The sequence below is a fragment of the Bipolaris oryzae genome, assembly GCF_000523455.1.
Source record: "Bipolaris oryzae ATCC 44560 unplaced genomic scaffold scaffold_20, whole genome shotgun sequence".
NCBI classification, from domain to species: Eukaryota; Fungi; Ascomycota; class Dothideomycetes; order Pleosporales; family Pleosporaceae; genus Bipolaris; species Bipolaris oryzae.
The window spans coordinates 13,714-28,819 of NW_006911296.1; the positions used below are offsets into that span (position 1 = coordinate 13,714).

General features: G+C 52.6%; 8 protein-coding genes across 8 annotated transcripts; 6 read left to right on the plus strand and 2 right to left on the minus strand.

The window, feature by feature from the left end:
* Nucleotides 1-383: 383 nt before the first annotated feature.
* Nucleotides 384-2,380, plus strand: COCMIDRAFT_33771 (uncharacterized protein; the record flags this gene model as incomplete). Its single annotated transcript, XM_007686526.1, has 4 exons — nucleotides 384-594; nucleotides 725-931; nucleotides 1,026-2,084; nucleotides 2,145-2,380. 4 exons carry the CDS (start codon nucleotides 384-386, stop codon nucleotides 2,378-2,380), a joined length of 1,713 nt encoding a protein of 570 aa, XP_007684716.1.
* A 771-nt stretch (nucleotides 2,381-3,151) lies between these two features.
* On the plus strand, nucleotides 3,152-3,694 carry COCMIDRAFT_23473 (uncharacterized protein; the record flags this gene model as incomplete). The annotated part of the gene is made up of 1 exon (XM_007686506.1): nucleotides 3,152-3,694. One exon carries the CDS (start codon nucleotides 3,152-3,154, stop codon nucleotides 3,692-3,694), a length of 543 nt encoding a protein of 180 aa, XP_007684696.1.
* Nucleotides 3,695-3,893: 199 nt separating this feature from the next.
* Nucleotides 3,894-4,055, plus strand: COCMIDRAFT_86426 (uncharacterized protein; the record flags this gene model as incomplete). The annotated part of the gene is made up of 1 exon (XM_007686548.1): nucleotides 3,894-4,055. The coding sequence occupies one exon, from the start codon at nucleotides 3,894-3,896 to the stop codon at nucleotides 4,053-4,055; it is 162 nt and encodes a 53-aa protein (XP_007684738.1).
* Nucleotides 4,056-5,524: 1,469 nt separating this feature from the next.
* COCMIDRAFT_23474 (uncharacterized protein) lies at nucleotides 5,525-6,702 on the plus strand (the record flags this gene model as incomplete). Its single annotated transcript, XM_007686507.1, has 2 exons — nucleotides 5,525-5,890; nucleotides 5,950-6,702. 2 exons carry the CDS (start codon nucleotides 5,525-5,527, stop codon nucleotides 6,700-6,702), a joined length of 1,119 nt encoding a protein of 372 aa, XP_007684697.1.
* Nucleotides 6,703-7,894: 1,192 nt separating this feature from the next.
* Nucleotides 7,895-8,353, plus strand: COCMIDRAFT_86471 (uncharacterized protein; the record flags this gene model as incomplete). The annotated part of the gene is made up of 1 exon (XM_007686549.1): nucleotides 7,895-8,353. The coding sequence occupies one exon, from the start codon at nucleotides 7,895-7,897 to the stop codon at nucleotides 8,351-8,353; it is 459 nt and encodes a 152-aa protein (XP_007684739.1).
* An 807-nt stretch (nucleotides 8,354-9,160) lies between these two features.
* On the minus strand, nucleotides 9,161-9,961 carry COCMIDRAFT_23476 (uncharacterized protein; the record flags this gene model as incomplete). The annotated part of the gene is made up of 1 exon (XM_007686508.1): nucleotides 9,161-9,961. One exon carries the CDS (start codon nucleotides 9,959-9,961, stop codon nucleotides 9,161-9,163), a length of 801 nt encoding a protein of 266 aa, XP_007684698.1.
* A 542-nt stretch (nucleotides 9,962-10,503) lies between these two features.
* On the plus strand, nucleotides 10,504-13,242 carry COCMIDRAFT_33776 (uncharacterized protein; the record flags this gene model as incomplete). The annotated part of the gene is made up of 4 exons (XM_007686527.1): nucleotides 10,504-10,940; nucleotides 10,998-11,478; nucleotides 11,551-12,384; nucleotides 13,072-13,242. 4 exons carry the CDS (start codon nucleotides 10,504-10,506, stop codon nucleotides 13,240-13,242), a joined length of 1,923 nt encoding a protein of 640 aa, XP_007684717.1.
* A 147-nt stretch (nucleotides 13,243-13,389) lies between these two features.
* Nucleotides 13,390-14,873, minus strand: COCMIDRAFT_23478 (uncharacterized protein; the record flags this gene model as incomplete). Its single annotated transcript, XM_007686509.1, has 2 exons — nucleotides 13,390-14,537; nucleotides 14,600-14,873. The coding sequence occupies 2 exons, from the start codon at nucleotides 14,871-14,873 to the stop codon at nucleotides 13,390-13,392; spliced, it is 1,422 nt and encodes a 473-aa protein (XP_007684699.1).
* Between the last annotated feature and the right edge of the window lie 233 nt (nucleotides 14,874-15,106).

Below are 15,106 nucleotides of genomic sequence, written 5' to 3' on the forward strand. Positions count from 1 at the left end.
AAACCACACTCTTGACATCCAGCCATCCCCGCGCAATCGCGCTAATCGCCACGTACCATCCCGCTGTCTAGATAGTGCTTTCCCCCCCCCATCCCCTGCCCCATCCCCGCTGGAGTATGTACGGGACGCCACTGCACAAGGGGCGCGGCGCCGAGCCCTCCGGGTCCCGCAAGATAAACATCCTATACCTTTGATTCTTGTCTTGGATAAAAGATATACGACTCAGCTGTCCCTGCTCAGCTTGCTTTTTCCGCCATTTCCTCCTCAGCTCATCCCTCTCCCTTTCCAACCCTCCTACCCATCTCCTCACTTTCCCATCTCCCCACACCTTCAATGTTCAGATACTCCAATATAAAATAAAAATCCAAAGAATAAAAAAAAGCATGTCTCTCAAACACCGCATAACCTCCCTCCCCCAATCCCTCCGCCTAAAAGGCAACGAATCAAAACACGAACAAACAGACGCATGGAGCAACCGCGACTTGATCCCCTTGCCCCCGGAACGTCGAACATGGGGCTGGTTTAATTTCTTCGGATTTTGGTCCATCGGATCGTTGAATCTGGCGAATTGGCAGACGCCTAGCACGTTTTTAGGTATTCTGCTTCTTCCCTTCCCATGTTCACCTTTTCCTCCTCCCCCCAAATCCCCATTTCTTTATACACCATGTCTGCGGGGAAATGCTTTTAAAACAGTAGATAAGTCTGCTGACGCAAGGAAAAACAGCAATGGGGCTCTCCGTCCCACAATCCATGCTCATCATAGTCGTCAGTCGCATCCTGATCGCTGGCTTCTCAACGCTGATAGCGTGGGCGGGGCTAAAGTGGCATATTGGCTTCACAGTGCAGAACCGGTATAGTTGGGGGTTGAGGGGAAGCTTCATACCGCTTTTGCAAAGGATCATGTTGAATTTTATTTGGAATGCAGTACAGTGTGAGTTTCTTCCTTTCATCTCCAGTCCCAAAGTGCCGTGGGTGGGGAATTGGATGTGACTGTTCGAACTTTGGGGCTAATGAGAGATTTGTAGGTTGGAACGGCGGTCGTCTCGTCGCAGTGTGTCTGACAGCAATTTGGCCCTCGTATGCACGCATGCGGAATACTTTCAGCCCCAACTTCCCGACTACAACTGAGCAGTTCGTTGGCTTCGTCGTGTTCTGGTTCCTATCCACACCCTTCCTGTGGCTGCGGCCGGAGAAATTCAAGATCCCTTTCCTCGTCGTGTGCACATGGTGCAGTGTCGGCATGCTGGCATGGATGATCTGGGCCCTAGCCACCGCAAAGGGAGTAGGTCCATTGTGGAGTTCCGGTCAAAATGTACCGGCAGGCTCGGAATGGAATACCTCGTGGCTCATCATGTCGGGGATTAATCAGAGCATCGGCGGTTTGGCGGCGGGAATTACCAACGGAAGTGATTTCTCGCGGTATGCGCGTAGAAGAAGGTCCTACCTTTGGGGTACTTTTGGCAGCTGCTTGGTCACTGGTGTGCTAGTCTCACTCATTGGCCTCGTTACTGCTGCTGCTGGGCAAAAGATTTACGGGGAGGTATATTGGAACCCACCGGATCTACTCATGCGCATCATGGACAATGGAAACGGGTCGTCGCGGTCCCGCGCAGGCGTCTTTTTCCTATCTGCTGGCTTCGCTTTCACCGCCATGTTTGAGAACATCTGCGGTAATGCCGTTGCGGGCGGCATTGATCTCGCTGGTTTGTTCCCCCGGTACATCAACATCCGGCGTGGCGCAATCATCACCTTTGTGGCTGCGTGGATTGTTCAACCTTGGCAACTGATCAATCGCGCTACTACTTTCATCGCGGTGCTGTCGTCGTTTTCGGTTTTCCTGGCTCCGATCATAGGCATCATGGCTTGCGACTATTACATCCTGAGGAAGAGAAGGATCCGCCTGACGCATTTGTATCGAACAGAAATGTCTGAGTACTACTTCACCAAAGGATTCAACTGGCGGGCCATACCGGCATGGCTGTGTGGATGGGCTCCTACGATTGGAGGGCTGGTCGTGACGGTGAGGGGAGATGCGAAGCCACCACGGGCTTTAGTGGAACTTTACTACATGGCTTTCTTGATTGGTGAGTGACATGTTCCGCATTGGTACTGAAGACAGTTAAAATCGACTAACCGTTATCTAGGTTTCTTCATCAGCGGTATTTTGTTCTATCTGCTGAACCTTTTCTTCCCCGTTACCGACATGGGCCAGATGGATCCCATCGATGTATACGGTACCTTTACCTTGGCTGAAGCAAGGAGAGTCGGTGTTACGCCACTAGATGACAGCACGATAGTCGGAGAAGTGCTCGCGAGAGGATCATCGGGTAACGATTACAACTCCAAAGAAAAGGACGTGGAAGTAGGTGTGGCGGGCTGATTGGTGGAATACAATGATTGTAGTGATAATGGTTTCTGTAGAAGCCTTGATTAGTCTCACTATCAAAGAGTCTGAAGTCCCACATCATGACGTACGCGATTTGTCTCGACTTGCAATAAACCCTAATGTTACTGTACACTAGACCATTAACTTAAGACTTTCTCACCCTTGTTCCTAAACATTCCATGCCACTATCTTGTCGCTTTCCGAACAGAACTTGGATCGGAGTGGTGATTGCGCGCCGGAACTCAGAGCATACCACAATGGCTTCGGTTCAGTAAATACAAGGAGAGAGGAATACAGTCCCGCTTTCAATTTTCGTATGCGCTAGAATTTTGTCTTTCTTTATTCAGGCTGTTTCCTATAATGATGAAAAACGACTAGAGGAGCCAGCATAGGTTTAATCCATTGTCAATTCGCGCAATAGACTGAAAGTCTCAGATAATCCTAACGAAAAAAGACGTTAAGTAACTCAAAAACCATCGCGGAAACTACCGAATAAACTGCCGCCAGCAATAAAATAGTCTAGTTCCCGAACACTGATGTTAGTCTTGCCAATAGTGTCAAATGACGCGACAAGGCATAGCATGTACCGCCGCAGGTGCAAGCTTGCTACGTCATCGATTCCGGTAGCGCCGAGCGAAAGAACAAACAGACTTGGTACCCTTTTTAAAAAGAGTCTCAAACCCAAGCAAGATAGAACAAACTTCCTTCTCTTTACCGAAAAAGCCTTGGAAAAGATTAAGATCAATCGTCTTCCCAAAACCCATCATGGCACCAGGCGATCATCTCCCCGACTTCCTCACGAATACCCCTCTTGATCCTACCTTTGAAAAAGACATTCTGGACACGCACCTAATCTACGACTACGACGCGCAGGACAGCAACGGCAAGCCGGAGAAATGGCGCTATGAATTATGGTGCTTCTCCTCTGACCGGGTGGTGTACGCTATCCACGGGGGGCCCATGGCAGGCCGGATAAACTACCAACGAGCAACCTACCAATGCATACGTCGTGGAGAACTCTGGCAGATCAATTGGCTTGAGGAGACGGGTACTGTGGTCTCTGCAGTCTACGACATCAAGGAGAAGAAGATGACGACAATGATTGCATTTTCAGAAGGCCATTGGAAGAGATCCAAGGAAGCGTTGGGCGATAAGAGGAACAAGGAAGATCTGGAAAGGTGGAGGGGGCTGGCGGGTGTGGGAAATCAGACAGCAAGGTTCATGCTGAGTGAACAGGGGCGCATAGTAGAAACATTCAAGGGGAAAGGAAAGTTGGTGCCGATCGAGGAGAGTGATCCGCTGTTTTGAGTCGCTCTGGTGGTACGTTGGGTGGTCGGCGACAATTTTTGTGAGTGCCGGACGTGCTGCTAGATTCTCATTTTCGTTAGATAAAGGTGGCCGGGGTGCAAAGCGCATATCCAAGGTGTGTGAATCCGGAGTACCCGAGGTCAGTCGGCGACTGCTAGTGTCGCGGTCAAAACTTACGCATCCTGTGTGGCAGTGGGGAATGCAACCTTGTATAGGGTTCTGTGTAGCACGGACGAGGTACCACGATGCAATGAAAGCGGTGAGCCGTGTTGAAAGTGTTCGGCGACCATTTCGGGGGCCAGTTTGCAGAGCTGAGGACAGGCGTGATACAGTGACTGCATTGGAGGGGTGGGAGGAGTAATGTGATGTGTTGCGATTGCGAGGTCGCTTGGCGCCCGTGGGACATGGAGCCAGCCCACGGTTGGATTGAGGCTAAAGGCAAAGCTGAATCCGATAGTGTGGTCAAGCCCACGTCCCAGCCGCGTGGTTCTCGTCGCCGTCCTCGATCGCATCGCGTTCCCGTGCGAAGCGCCAAGCAAACTCTGAACATGCGGCGTTTGCACTCAAAGGCAATATATACATACATAATGTGGACTTGTCCGCGAGCGGGCCGTGGAGAGATGGGCCGACGGGGCCAGGAAGGTGTTGGTGATGGCTGTCTGTGACGCGTAGGGCCAAGGGGGGGGGGAACAAGAAAAGGCGTGCCCGGCGTGCATGCTCACTGCAAGTAGCAGATATGTACGTACGCACGTAAGTTGGGACTGCCAGAGGCAGTCGAGGGCAAGGCTAGCGAATGGTTTGTGCAAAGGACGCCATGCTGTCGATCCGCCGCCCCACGGTCCGTCAGAGGCTGCGAGGGAAAGCGAACTGGTAGAGGGGCCTGGCTCTTATCTTGCATCCGTAGCGGGAGCCGAGCGCAACGGCGGTGCCGGACAGGGCCATGTGGGGTAGTGGGTGTGTAAGCGTGTCAGCTCTGGCGTGGCATGTACTCAGCGCAGCGAGGGGCCAAGCGGTGCCAGGGCCATGGCGCTCACGGGATGCCAGCGTGTTCGGAGTCCGATGGGCGCTAGGCGGTGGGCATTGTGGGTGCTGGGGGTGGTGGTGGAGAAGTGGTTGTAGTGGTGGTGGTGGTTGTGGTGGTTGTGGTTGGTGATGGTGATGTCGTTGGGGCTACCGGTGAGAGCAAAGCTGTCAGGGCGCAGGCAGAAGCGGCATGGCGGCGTTTGGCGGCATAGCGGCATGGCAGCCCAAGGCAACGGCCGCATGACAGAGAGAGACAAGAATGGGGCCACGCCAATTTCCACCCGGCCTCAGCCTGGGGAGCCTTTGGCACAGTCGGCCTTGGGGCCAAGCAGGAAGACATGCACGACGACGTGCAGGACAGCGCAGGACACGCAGGACACGCAAGACCCCCCCGCCTCCAGCAGCGCACGACAGTCTGGCGCAGCAGTCTGGATGCTCGCGTTACATTGACAATCAATCTCGTACTACCCCATCCGGCTAGTCCCATGCGCCGCCTAGCCCATGCCACCGCAATTTGGCCCCAGGACGCCCCCGTGCCACAGCACCAAACGTCGGTATGACCAGGGCCCGCTACTCGCATACCTTCCCGGATGCTGCTCCATCAGCTGGTGCCAGCATGGAGCTAGCCAGCCATGATTATCTGCTTCAGCCCGCGGTCCTTCATGTCTTGCATGTCCCTTATGTCCTGCCCTACACCAGGTTGAAACGCTGCACCCAAGCTTGACACTCTCTCCAACCCGTCTGTCACGACTATACACATACATACACTACGCATACTGCGCACATACTGCACCAATATCGCCCACAATGGGTCGCCCGGTCTTTACATCCCGCGATAACCTCGCTCTGCTCCGAAGCTCGGCCTTTGAATCTGAACATGCCTGGTTATACGACACTTCCTACATGCAACATGGAGCCGCTGCCTTGGAGCTCGAACACGAAATAGAGCAGGCCTATTCAAGTATTTCGCCAGACGACCTCTCCGACGAACAAGTGCGAATTATCAAGACGCAGATTACCATCCACCGAGAGCGACAAAGAGCCCTGCGCCCCCACCTCGAAAGTGGCAGCGACCAGATTGACGAGGAGGGCAATGAGTGCGTCTTTGTCCCCGCTCCAAACCAATGGGGAGCCAATGGCGACTTGGACGAGGAGAGCGAGACTCTCTCAGCAGTATGTAGCACCCTCGTTACGTACCATGTTTCTGTACATCCATGACTGACATGGTCCAGATCCACAACCTCCTCACATGGCAGACGTCCTACTCACCAATCTCACATGCACTGTACGATGAACTCCCCTCAACAGACATTCCTTACCATGCTCTTCTTGACCCATCTCTACCCACAACCACATTCCACCTGCACCGCACACGAGAATGGACCGGCTCGTCAGGCTTCCGAAAGTACATCTACAGTGCGCGCGACCACTCCGACAGGTACATGCTATACATGCTCGAGGCCACACATCGCGACGACAGCCAAGTAAATGCGGCAGACTTCTTCCGCGTCGCAGAGTTCCCCCAGCCATGCATATCAGTCCTCCTTTCCGGCATCGACAAGAAGCGCATGACCACCGATTCCTCCAAAGACGCTGCTTACAAGTCACGATGCATCCACCTCCGCGGCCCGTTTTCACAACCAGTCAAAGAGTACCCTGATAGGCAGCAAAAGATCCCGTGGTCTCCGCGACGATTTACCTATGGTGGCCGGCGCTTTGTTTGGAAGCAGGGGGATCCCAACGACGACGCTATGCCAGAGACATTGTACGAGTACCAGAAGGATTGGGCAAAGCCGGGCAGCAGAACGGGTAAGCGGTGCGACGATGCAAAGCCAATCAAGCTGGTGTGGGGAGAGAAGCGGAGAAAGGGAAAAGTCGATAGCTACACTATCCACTTCCGGGGAGGCATGGACCAGGTCTTTAGGGAGATCCTGCTAGCGAGCCAGATGGCCCGCCAAGTGTGTCTGTTCACGGCCATGGGCTGAGTTGATCTCAGCGCTGAGACCGCACTGAGCTGAACTTGTTGAATGATGACGCTGGATTGTCTTAGCGATGGGCGTTTTACAGGAACCGTGAGGCACGGTATAGATACCATTACTCGGCGTTTTAGACTTTTTGCATGGAACCTTGATTCCCACCACAATCAAAATGTATTCTATCCCCCCAATGACTTTGCAATGTCCTGTTTCAAGTGACTATGAGAGCAATGTTGTTTGCAAGTAAGTACATGCGTAGGTATTGACAACGGCATAATCCGTCTGACTCATGCCCAATATCTCCGTTGGAACCAACAGAGGCGTTTACCGCAGCATTACTGCAGGTAAGCTACATGATTTGCGACGCCTGCAAATTACACGGCAGCCTTGCTGACGTACTGGTAAAAAGGGCGCGGCTGCAACGACTGGACGTGATTGGTGGCCTTGTGGACAGGGCATATGGGTGTATGGAAGATGTGCGATAAGCTTTGCATGACATGATGGCGACCGGCTCATGGAACCCTCTTTAGACAAGCGACGGAAGTACGCGGCGATGTATTTTACCGCCTTCGTCGACGGCTGCACCAAGGGACCATCATGTCAGTAAGTTGGGAAGGAGCAATTACCCAATGCGTGCGGTTTGACTGTATTTGGCTGCCATGCTCCATCTTACATAACTGGCAGAGTCCATAGCAGTTGGACGGATATCACAAAGACTTCATTGACTGGTCTTTGCGTACCTACATCCATACAAACAACAAAGCCGCGGCCATCCCATTGCTCCCACCTGACCTCTGTCCTCAATACTACTGTTGGCCGGAACAGGCATAACCGAGGTCCTTTGTTCTAGCGGGCCCCTACTTCTTCGAGGACTATTCCCTTAGTAGCCATCTTGTCTTGGCCCCAACTACTAAAGTCTTACATACGTCTCCAGCCGACGCCCACCGCTTCGCCAAACAGCACCGACCGACTGTTAGCTCACCTACCAGACGGACCAACCGTCCCGCATATAAGCCACAGTAGTCTTCGTGGGCCTAGTCATCGCTCAGGGCGCACAGGGTTACATGCCGCAGAGCCAGTCAAACGTACACTGACGCACAAGAGGCCCACGTGCAGCGCTTACCAGACGACTCTAAGCACAACACTACCACTACAACAACTAGTCGTGCGGCTCCCCCATTCGCAGAAACACCCCTCAGCCATGGCGTCAAGTCGCAGCACCTCTCTACGCGAGGCGACACATTCCTTCTGCAGCGCCCTCCTCTCACCTCCCCCGCCTTCAGACCTGCTGTCAAAGTACTTTAGCAGCACGCCCAAGATCACAGAGCATGGACCTGAATGGGCGCGATCGCGACTACCTTTTCTGGCCAAGACTTTTTCTGGAAAACAAGGATGTGAGGAATACTTCCAGCTTATGTCTGGTGTGCTGGACATGTCGCTCCCCAGTGACGCGTTCCCGGGTAAAGAGGGGTTCATTGTAGATGCAGAGGCAAACGCGGTCACTGTAGTGGGCAAGGGGCGGTTTGCCAGTAAGAAGACGGGAAAGGCGTGGGATGAGCAGTTTATCCACAGGTTTAGTGAGTTTGATGAGCAAGGCAAGATTGGTCACTGGGAGATTTGGGCGGATCCGCTCAGTGCTTGGGAAGCTGTTGGCCCGTAAAGGTTAGATGATGATGGTGGCGATTGCAACGGCTTATTATTGCGCTGAGACTTGCCAGCATGACGAATGTGGTAAACGACTCTATACAGAATTCAATAGTCAGATTGACTACACTTCGATGCATATGAACGGATCGCGGAGTCCAATGCCATTAGCGCCTCGCTTCGTAAATGTGGGTCCCCATCGGCATCTTTTGTGCCTAACCTCCGAACCCTTCAACTTTTCTTCATCCACGTCTCTGCTTCACCCACCGCGACACCAACATCGCGAAGCACCACGCCTGTCACCTGGCATATCCAAGAAACCTCCATGAAGCTGGAGGCTAGAAACTGATAATGATGTCACACAATTAGGCTCGCGCTAACCCAATAGCCCTGCCCCCAATGCCCACTGTAATAGGTACGTTTGAAACTTTTTTCTTAACTACAACATGCGCGCGCATGGAAAACAGCTCAAAAGATGATATGTACATCGACCATATAATACTTTAGGAAGAGCCGGAAAAGGTATGGCTAGCATCGACATATGCTACGCTGTCGCTGCTTATAACTTGGTCTCTGAAGAGCTTCATCATTTTACACGTAATCTGGACTGTTTTGTCTTAGGACTTGTTGCTGATGGTATGAAGATTAGGTTTTGGCACTATGTCTACGACATGACTCGATTCGAGGACTCACGCGTGATTGCGTGGTTGGGGAAGTGCGCGTCACGGATGATGCGTTGAATAAGGATTGCAGATGTAGGGGAGCGACCAGGAGGAAAGGCTGGCGCTTGTGCAACAGCGGAGTAGCTTTTCTATGGAAGCTATCAGAGTTGTTTCTGTGGCATGTTTGCCAAGCTATCCCAGTCGAGCATCGCTGCAGCATCTAGCTCGAGTGTCGATGTAGATGACATCGTCTTCTCACCGAAACTCATAACTTCTGGCGTAGTCTGAAAGGAACCTGAGATAGCTTGAGCCGGCTCATATCCAGTCCAAGGCTGAAAAAGCCCATTCGCGTCGAGGCTGAGCTCCTGATCTATCGTAAACGACTGATCCTGAGGCCCCGTAAGATCATCAGCATTGAGCATCTCTGCATCCCCTCCAAAATCAATCAAATCATTAAAATCAAAGCTCTCACCACCCCACGCTTGCTCTCCCATCTCCCCAACCCCACACCTCGCTTCCTCATCCCTCCTCTTCCTCTCCCCAACCACCCTCCCCACCCACTCCCTAGGCGTAACCCCCATCCTCCCCTTAAAAACCCCATGAAAATACCTACTCGTAAACCCCACCTCCCTACTCAACTCCCCCAACCTCAGCTTCCCCTCCTCGCCCTTCCCCACCGCCTCCTCAATCCTCTCACACGCCCTCCTAACCGCCTGCCCCTGCCTATCTTCTACCGCGGCGACGTTGGGCTTGCACCGCTTGCACGCGCGGAACCCCGCTGCCTCGGCTTCGTGGCTAGCGTTGAAGAAGAGGATGTTTGCGCGCCGGGCGAGCCGGGCTGGGCAGGTCGGGCGGCAGTAGATGTGGGTTGTGAGGACAGCGTAGATGAAGGAGGAGTGGGAGAGGGGATCGCGGGTTAAGAGGGCTCGGTGGCGGGAGGTGGGGGTTGTGTAAGTGGGCATTTTTTTTGGGAATGTTGGTGCCGGCTGGTCGTGTTGAGGTGGGGTTTTTTATGAACGGGGGGTTTTAGGGGGTGAGATTTTTTTGAATTGAATTGAAGGAAAGAAGACAGTGGAGTTTTTGAGAGAGAGAGAAGGGATGATTTAAGTGAGTATTTTGGATGGGGGGAGGCAGGTTTATTAGGAGGTGTAGAGATGATGCCTAGGTAAAAGGGTTATCTGTGTTCTGATTGGTTACTTTGAGAGCATGTATGGGTGGGGTGGCGCATGTTAGACCTTTTTTGTCGACTGGATTTGGGAGGGTTGAGATTTACGTGAATAAGACGTCAGGAATTCAATGCAACGACGGCTTGTTAGCATAAGACCATTTGCAAGATGTAGGGGGGTGGGTAGGGTGGCTCCTTCCAGTGTGTATGTACTGACATGCTGGAAGAGGCAAGCACGATGAGAGTCACATCTGAGGCTCACCAAACTTTGCTTCCAATCTACACATATCCTTTCAGTCTGATATTCAATATCGTAAAATCACATCCATTGTAGCCGAAATGGCAGATGCCCCCAACACACTCGCACAACCTAGCATCGCTGCACTTCCACCCCTAACAATAAGACAACTGGGATCCGGCCAGGTCCTCATCGATCCCAGCTCAGTCGTAAAAGAGCTCATCGAAAATGCCCTGGATGCCCGCGCAAAAAGCATCTTCGTTGATATCACCGCCAACACCATCGATTCTGTCCAAGTCAAAGATGACGGCCACGGCATCCCGAGTGAAGACCGATCTCTTGTATGTCGGCGTTACTGCACGAGCAAAATCAGAGATTTGAACGATCTGAGAGAACTAGGGGGGAAATGGCTTGGTTTTCGCGGTGAGGCATTGGCAAGTATGGCAGAAATTAGCGGCGCGTTCAGTGTGACGACGAGAGTGGAGGGTGAGCCTGTTGCTGTGAGGTTGAAGTATAGTCGAGATGGGGAGCTTGAATCGTGAGTTGCTCACTCTACAATTTGTTATGCGAGTATTTGAGAGACTGATATGTGTAGCGTTGCACACGATTCACATCCCGTTGGCACGACTGTCAAGGTAGCGGGGTTCTTTGAGCACATACCTGTTCGGAAACAGACGGCGGTTAAGAACGCGGCGAAGTGTTTGGCGAAGATTCGTCGATTGATGCAAGCGTATGCTCTTGCTAGACCGAGTATTCGATTGAGACTTCGCATTCTGAAAGCTAAGAATATTAATGGCGACTTTAGCTATGCGCCGAGGGCTCATGCTGATGTTGGAGATGCTGTGTTGAAGATCTTCGGCAAAGACTGCGCTGCTCAGTGCGACTTCACTACTGTGGAAGCCGATGGTTTCGAGATTCGCGCTTTCCTGCCCAAGCCAACAGCGATATGGTCGAAGATTTCAGGCTATGGCAGCTTTGTCGCGGTCGATGCACGGCCGGTGTCGAACAATCGTGGGACTATCAAGCAGATGGCTCATGCTTACAAACAACGACTTGGGAAGATAAACCCCTCTCTTGTAGGTTTTAGGGATTCCTTTTTCTGCATCAACATTGTCTGTCCGCCTGGAAGCTACGATCCCAATATCGAGCCGGTTAAAGACGACGTTATGTTTGAAGACAGCGATATTGTTTTGAGAGTCTGGGTAGAGTTGCTGGACTCCTTCTATACTGAGGCAGTGTTGAATCTCGATGATCATGAGCTGTCGTCGTCTTCCCAGCAAAGCTGCCAAGTTGAGGCACATGAGTTAGTTGATCAGTATCGGAACGAGGCCACGTCTAAGTCACAAAACACGAGTGATCAGAACAAGGCATCAGTTCCTGCGCCACAGCCAAGGTGGAGACACAGTATGTACGGTATCGATGAAGAGGATCTGGAGTTTTTGCAGGACGACCGTACTCCGATCATTGACGAAGAAGAGGGACGTCACGCCGCAGAAGTATCTAATCCTTGGACTATTGCTCGGATGAATACTGTGGTCAAACCCAGAGGATCCGCTAGCAATGGGCAACTTTTCAGTCCAGCAAAGAGTACTGTAAATTGCGATTCAAGTTCTAGTCCTTCGAGGATACCTGCGACACCTGATCGAGTGGTTTCTGCAGAGCCTTTGACGCCTCAGACATCTTCGAAGGCGAATACGGTGCGATCATCGCTTGACGATGAACTTGAGCGTAGCATACAACGCCTACCTCCGCCGTTATCGGTAGCAAGAAGTATTAGTGACTGGGGTTTGGGTCGCCGGGGAGGCCAATCGATCGATGGTACAGGTACATGTGTTTCGGAAGGAGAGGCACCCAGTTCTGTCCTGCGGTCTGAGATCCAGGCACCAGAATCCTGGACATCACCATCGAGTCAATACCGGAATATAGCCCCCAGTATAGCTTCTCCAGAGAAATATCGTCCTCTAGTTCAAAACCAACTCATAGTGAGGAAGACTACTCGTCAAAAGAAAAGCAAAGACGCTACAACAGCATATCTCCCGACAGGTAATTCACAAAGGCGCTCAGCAGAAGCACGAGAACAAGACGGATCAAGCCGTCTTTCTCAGGCCAATAACACTGATATCCGAGATTTCTTTGGCCAAGGAAGCGAGATTGAAGATATCCATCCCGTCCAGAAACCATCTTTCACACCAATCAATCCGCGGATCCATCAAAATCAACCCAGATCCTCAACCTCTGTCCCCATCTATCACATCCCCTCTTTTCCGCAAAACAATAAAAGCAAATCACACGGTATGCCGCCAGCATCCCACCTCACAGCCAACCAACCCATATCCACCACTTCACTGAGCAAAACCCCCACATCACCTCCCCCACCGTCTCGCACCTCACCACCCGCCCAACCCACCGTATCCCGCCACCTTAGCGCCGACTCCATAACTTCTTTCTTTCGCATTCAAGAAGAAAAGGCAACTACCCACTCATCCCAGCGTCTCACTCGCATACCCACAGCGCCGCCGCACGAGCAAGTTCCATCCTCTGCACACAACCTAACACTACGTCTCACCATGAACATCCCATCACTCCTATCCCTAGCACGAATCTACCGGGAGACGGCACTAAATTGGAACTCGGTGGCGGAATCTGCGTATCGCGGATTTAGTACGCAGGTGTCTGGGGAGCGGATTGCGGGGTGGGTGGGTCGGATAGATGGAAAGCTTAGTTTGATGCATGAAAGAGCCGGTGGCGCGGATGAGATAAGGGTGGTTATTCAAGAAGGGGTGAAGAAGGGACTGGAAGGGATTGAGTGGGAGGAAGAAGAAATGTTGATGGATCTGTAAGCACATCTTCTCTCTCTCTCTCTCTTATCAGGAGATATCAGGCGAAGGAAGAGGAGAAGGAAGGGACGGCAGAGAAAATGAATTAGGGATATCACAATTTTCATTTGAGCATTTTTTCCCCTTCCGTAACGTCTCTATAGGATCGATTTAAACATCTCTGAACGCCACATCCTCGGGCAACCTAAAACTCGCACAAAACATCCTCTTCTTGGGCGCTACATCGCGTACATCATGCACATACACATCTGCCATACCCGGCGTGATTTCGTACTCAATCTGTCTACTTATTTCTTCGCAAATACCCTTGATCTCAGCTACGTTATCGTCGCTCTTTGTAGAGAAACAATGGACGTGAATCATAGGTAGCTTCTGCTCCGTGTGGGGAGCTAGCATTTTCTTGATATCAGCGGCAGGTAAGCCGGGGATATTGGCGTAGAGGCCGATGAAGGAAGGGAGGAAAGTAATAGCGGAAGCAGGCAAGTTCATAACATAGTGTGCGAAGAAGCGGGGCCGAACGAGCGTCTTGATGGGCTCTGGTTGCTTGTTTTCCTGGGGGTTGCTGCGGGAGAATTTGGTTTTTGGGTAGATGGGGATGGTGTGGCGGGGGTCTAGGACGAGGAGGTGGGCAGATGCTTGGCGGATGAAGGCGCCGCCGTCGATGTTGAAGGGGCGGACAAAGTCGCCGACTTTGTTGATTTTGATGTTGTTTACGAGCGAGTTGTACGACTCCGGGTTGAGGTCGTTGGCCCAGACGAAGCACTTTTTCTTGCCAGAGGGGATGGCAAAAGGGCCTACGCCTGCCATGACGTCGCATATGGCCTCGCCTTCCTTGAACAAGTTGCAGAGGCGCTCATGCTCGGTATGCAGACGTGTGTTCCAGTAGACTTTGGCAAAGTCAAACTTGAAGGTGCAGCCCTGCTCGCGGAGCTCGACGTTCATGTCGTCAGGTCCGTACAGGACCTCGTATTGGAATGTGCGAAAGGCATTCTCTGTACCCACATTGTCCAGCTTGTTGATGACGGTCTTGACCATTGGGTTCTTGTCGGCAAGAACCGCGGCAATGAGGTACTTGTATGGCCAGTATCGCTCACGCAGGTTTAGGTGGGCGACATGACCGGCGAGGGCAAAGCCCTGAGGGATTTCGTCGTCGTGCTTGGACTCTGGCGGGGGGATGATGGCGCCCGTGATCTCCGAGTAGGTGAAGTAGTCGTAGTCGAGGTGCAGCTGGTAGGGTATTACGCCCAATGTGCCGTCCTGCTCGAGATCGCGCAGCTTAGGGGACCATGTGGTTCGATCTGCCTGGCTTCAGACTCAGCACCCGGATATACCTACGACTTGCGCATGTCGGCTGACTCACCAGTGTGGATGACTTCCGGCCGCAGGAGCAGACACTTGACGCCCTTCTGCGCTTTGTCCACGTCAGGATCTGCCCTAATTGGATCGACGCGATTGTTCGGCAGAGTATCCTTGGCGGCCGTGAGTTCCTTGCGGCAGCGTGAAATGTCCTTGGGGTTGAAGATGCGGGCGGCAGAAGTGGGGATAGTCTTTTGGAAGAAACTGCGGTCGAGCACCTTCATGGCGCGGTTCACGGGCGGCGCGAACATGTCGTCGGTCGCCTCTTGGAGGGACATTGAAGCGTGCGACGGGGGCGTAGGGACGGTGGCGGGGGTGGCGTCGTGGTGGTGAGGGCGAGAGTGAATGCAGTGGTGGTGGAGGAATTATTTTGTGGAATGACGCAGCGTCAGGGTCCCCCGTCGGGCCCAGGTACCGAGCATGGCCCGTCAGGTGCCCCTCGGCCTGTAGATGCGAGCCAGATGATGTACCTGCAGCAATCTTCAGCCGCATCCTCGCAGCACAGCACCTG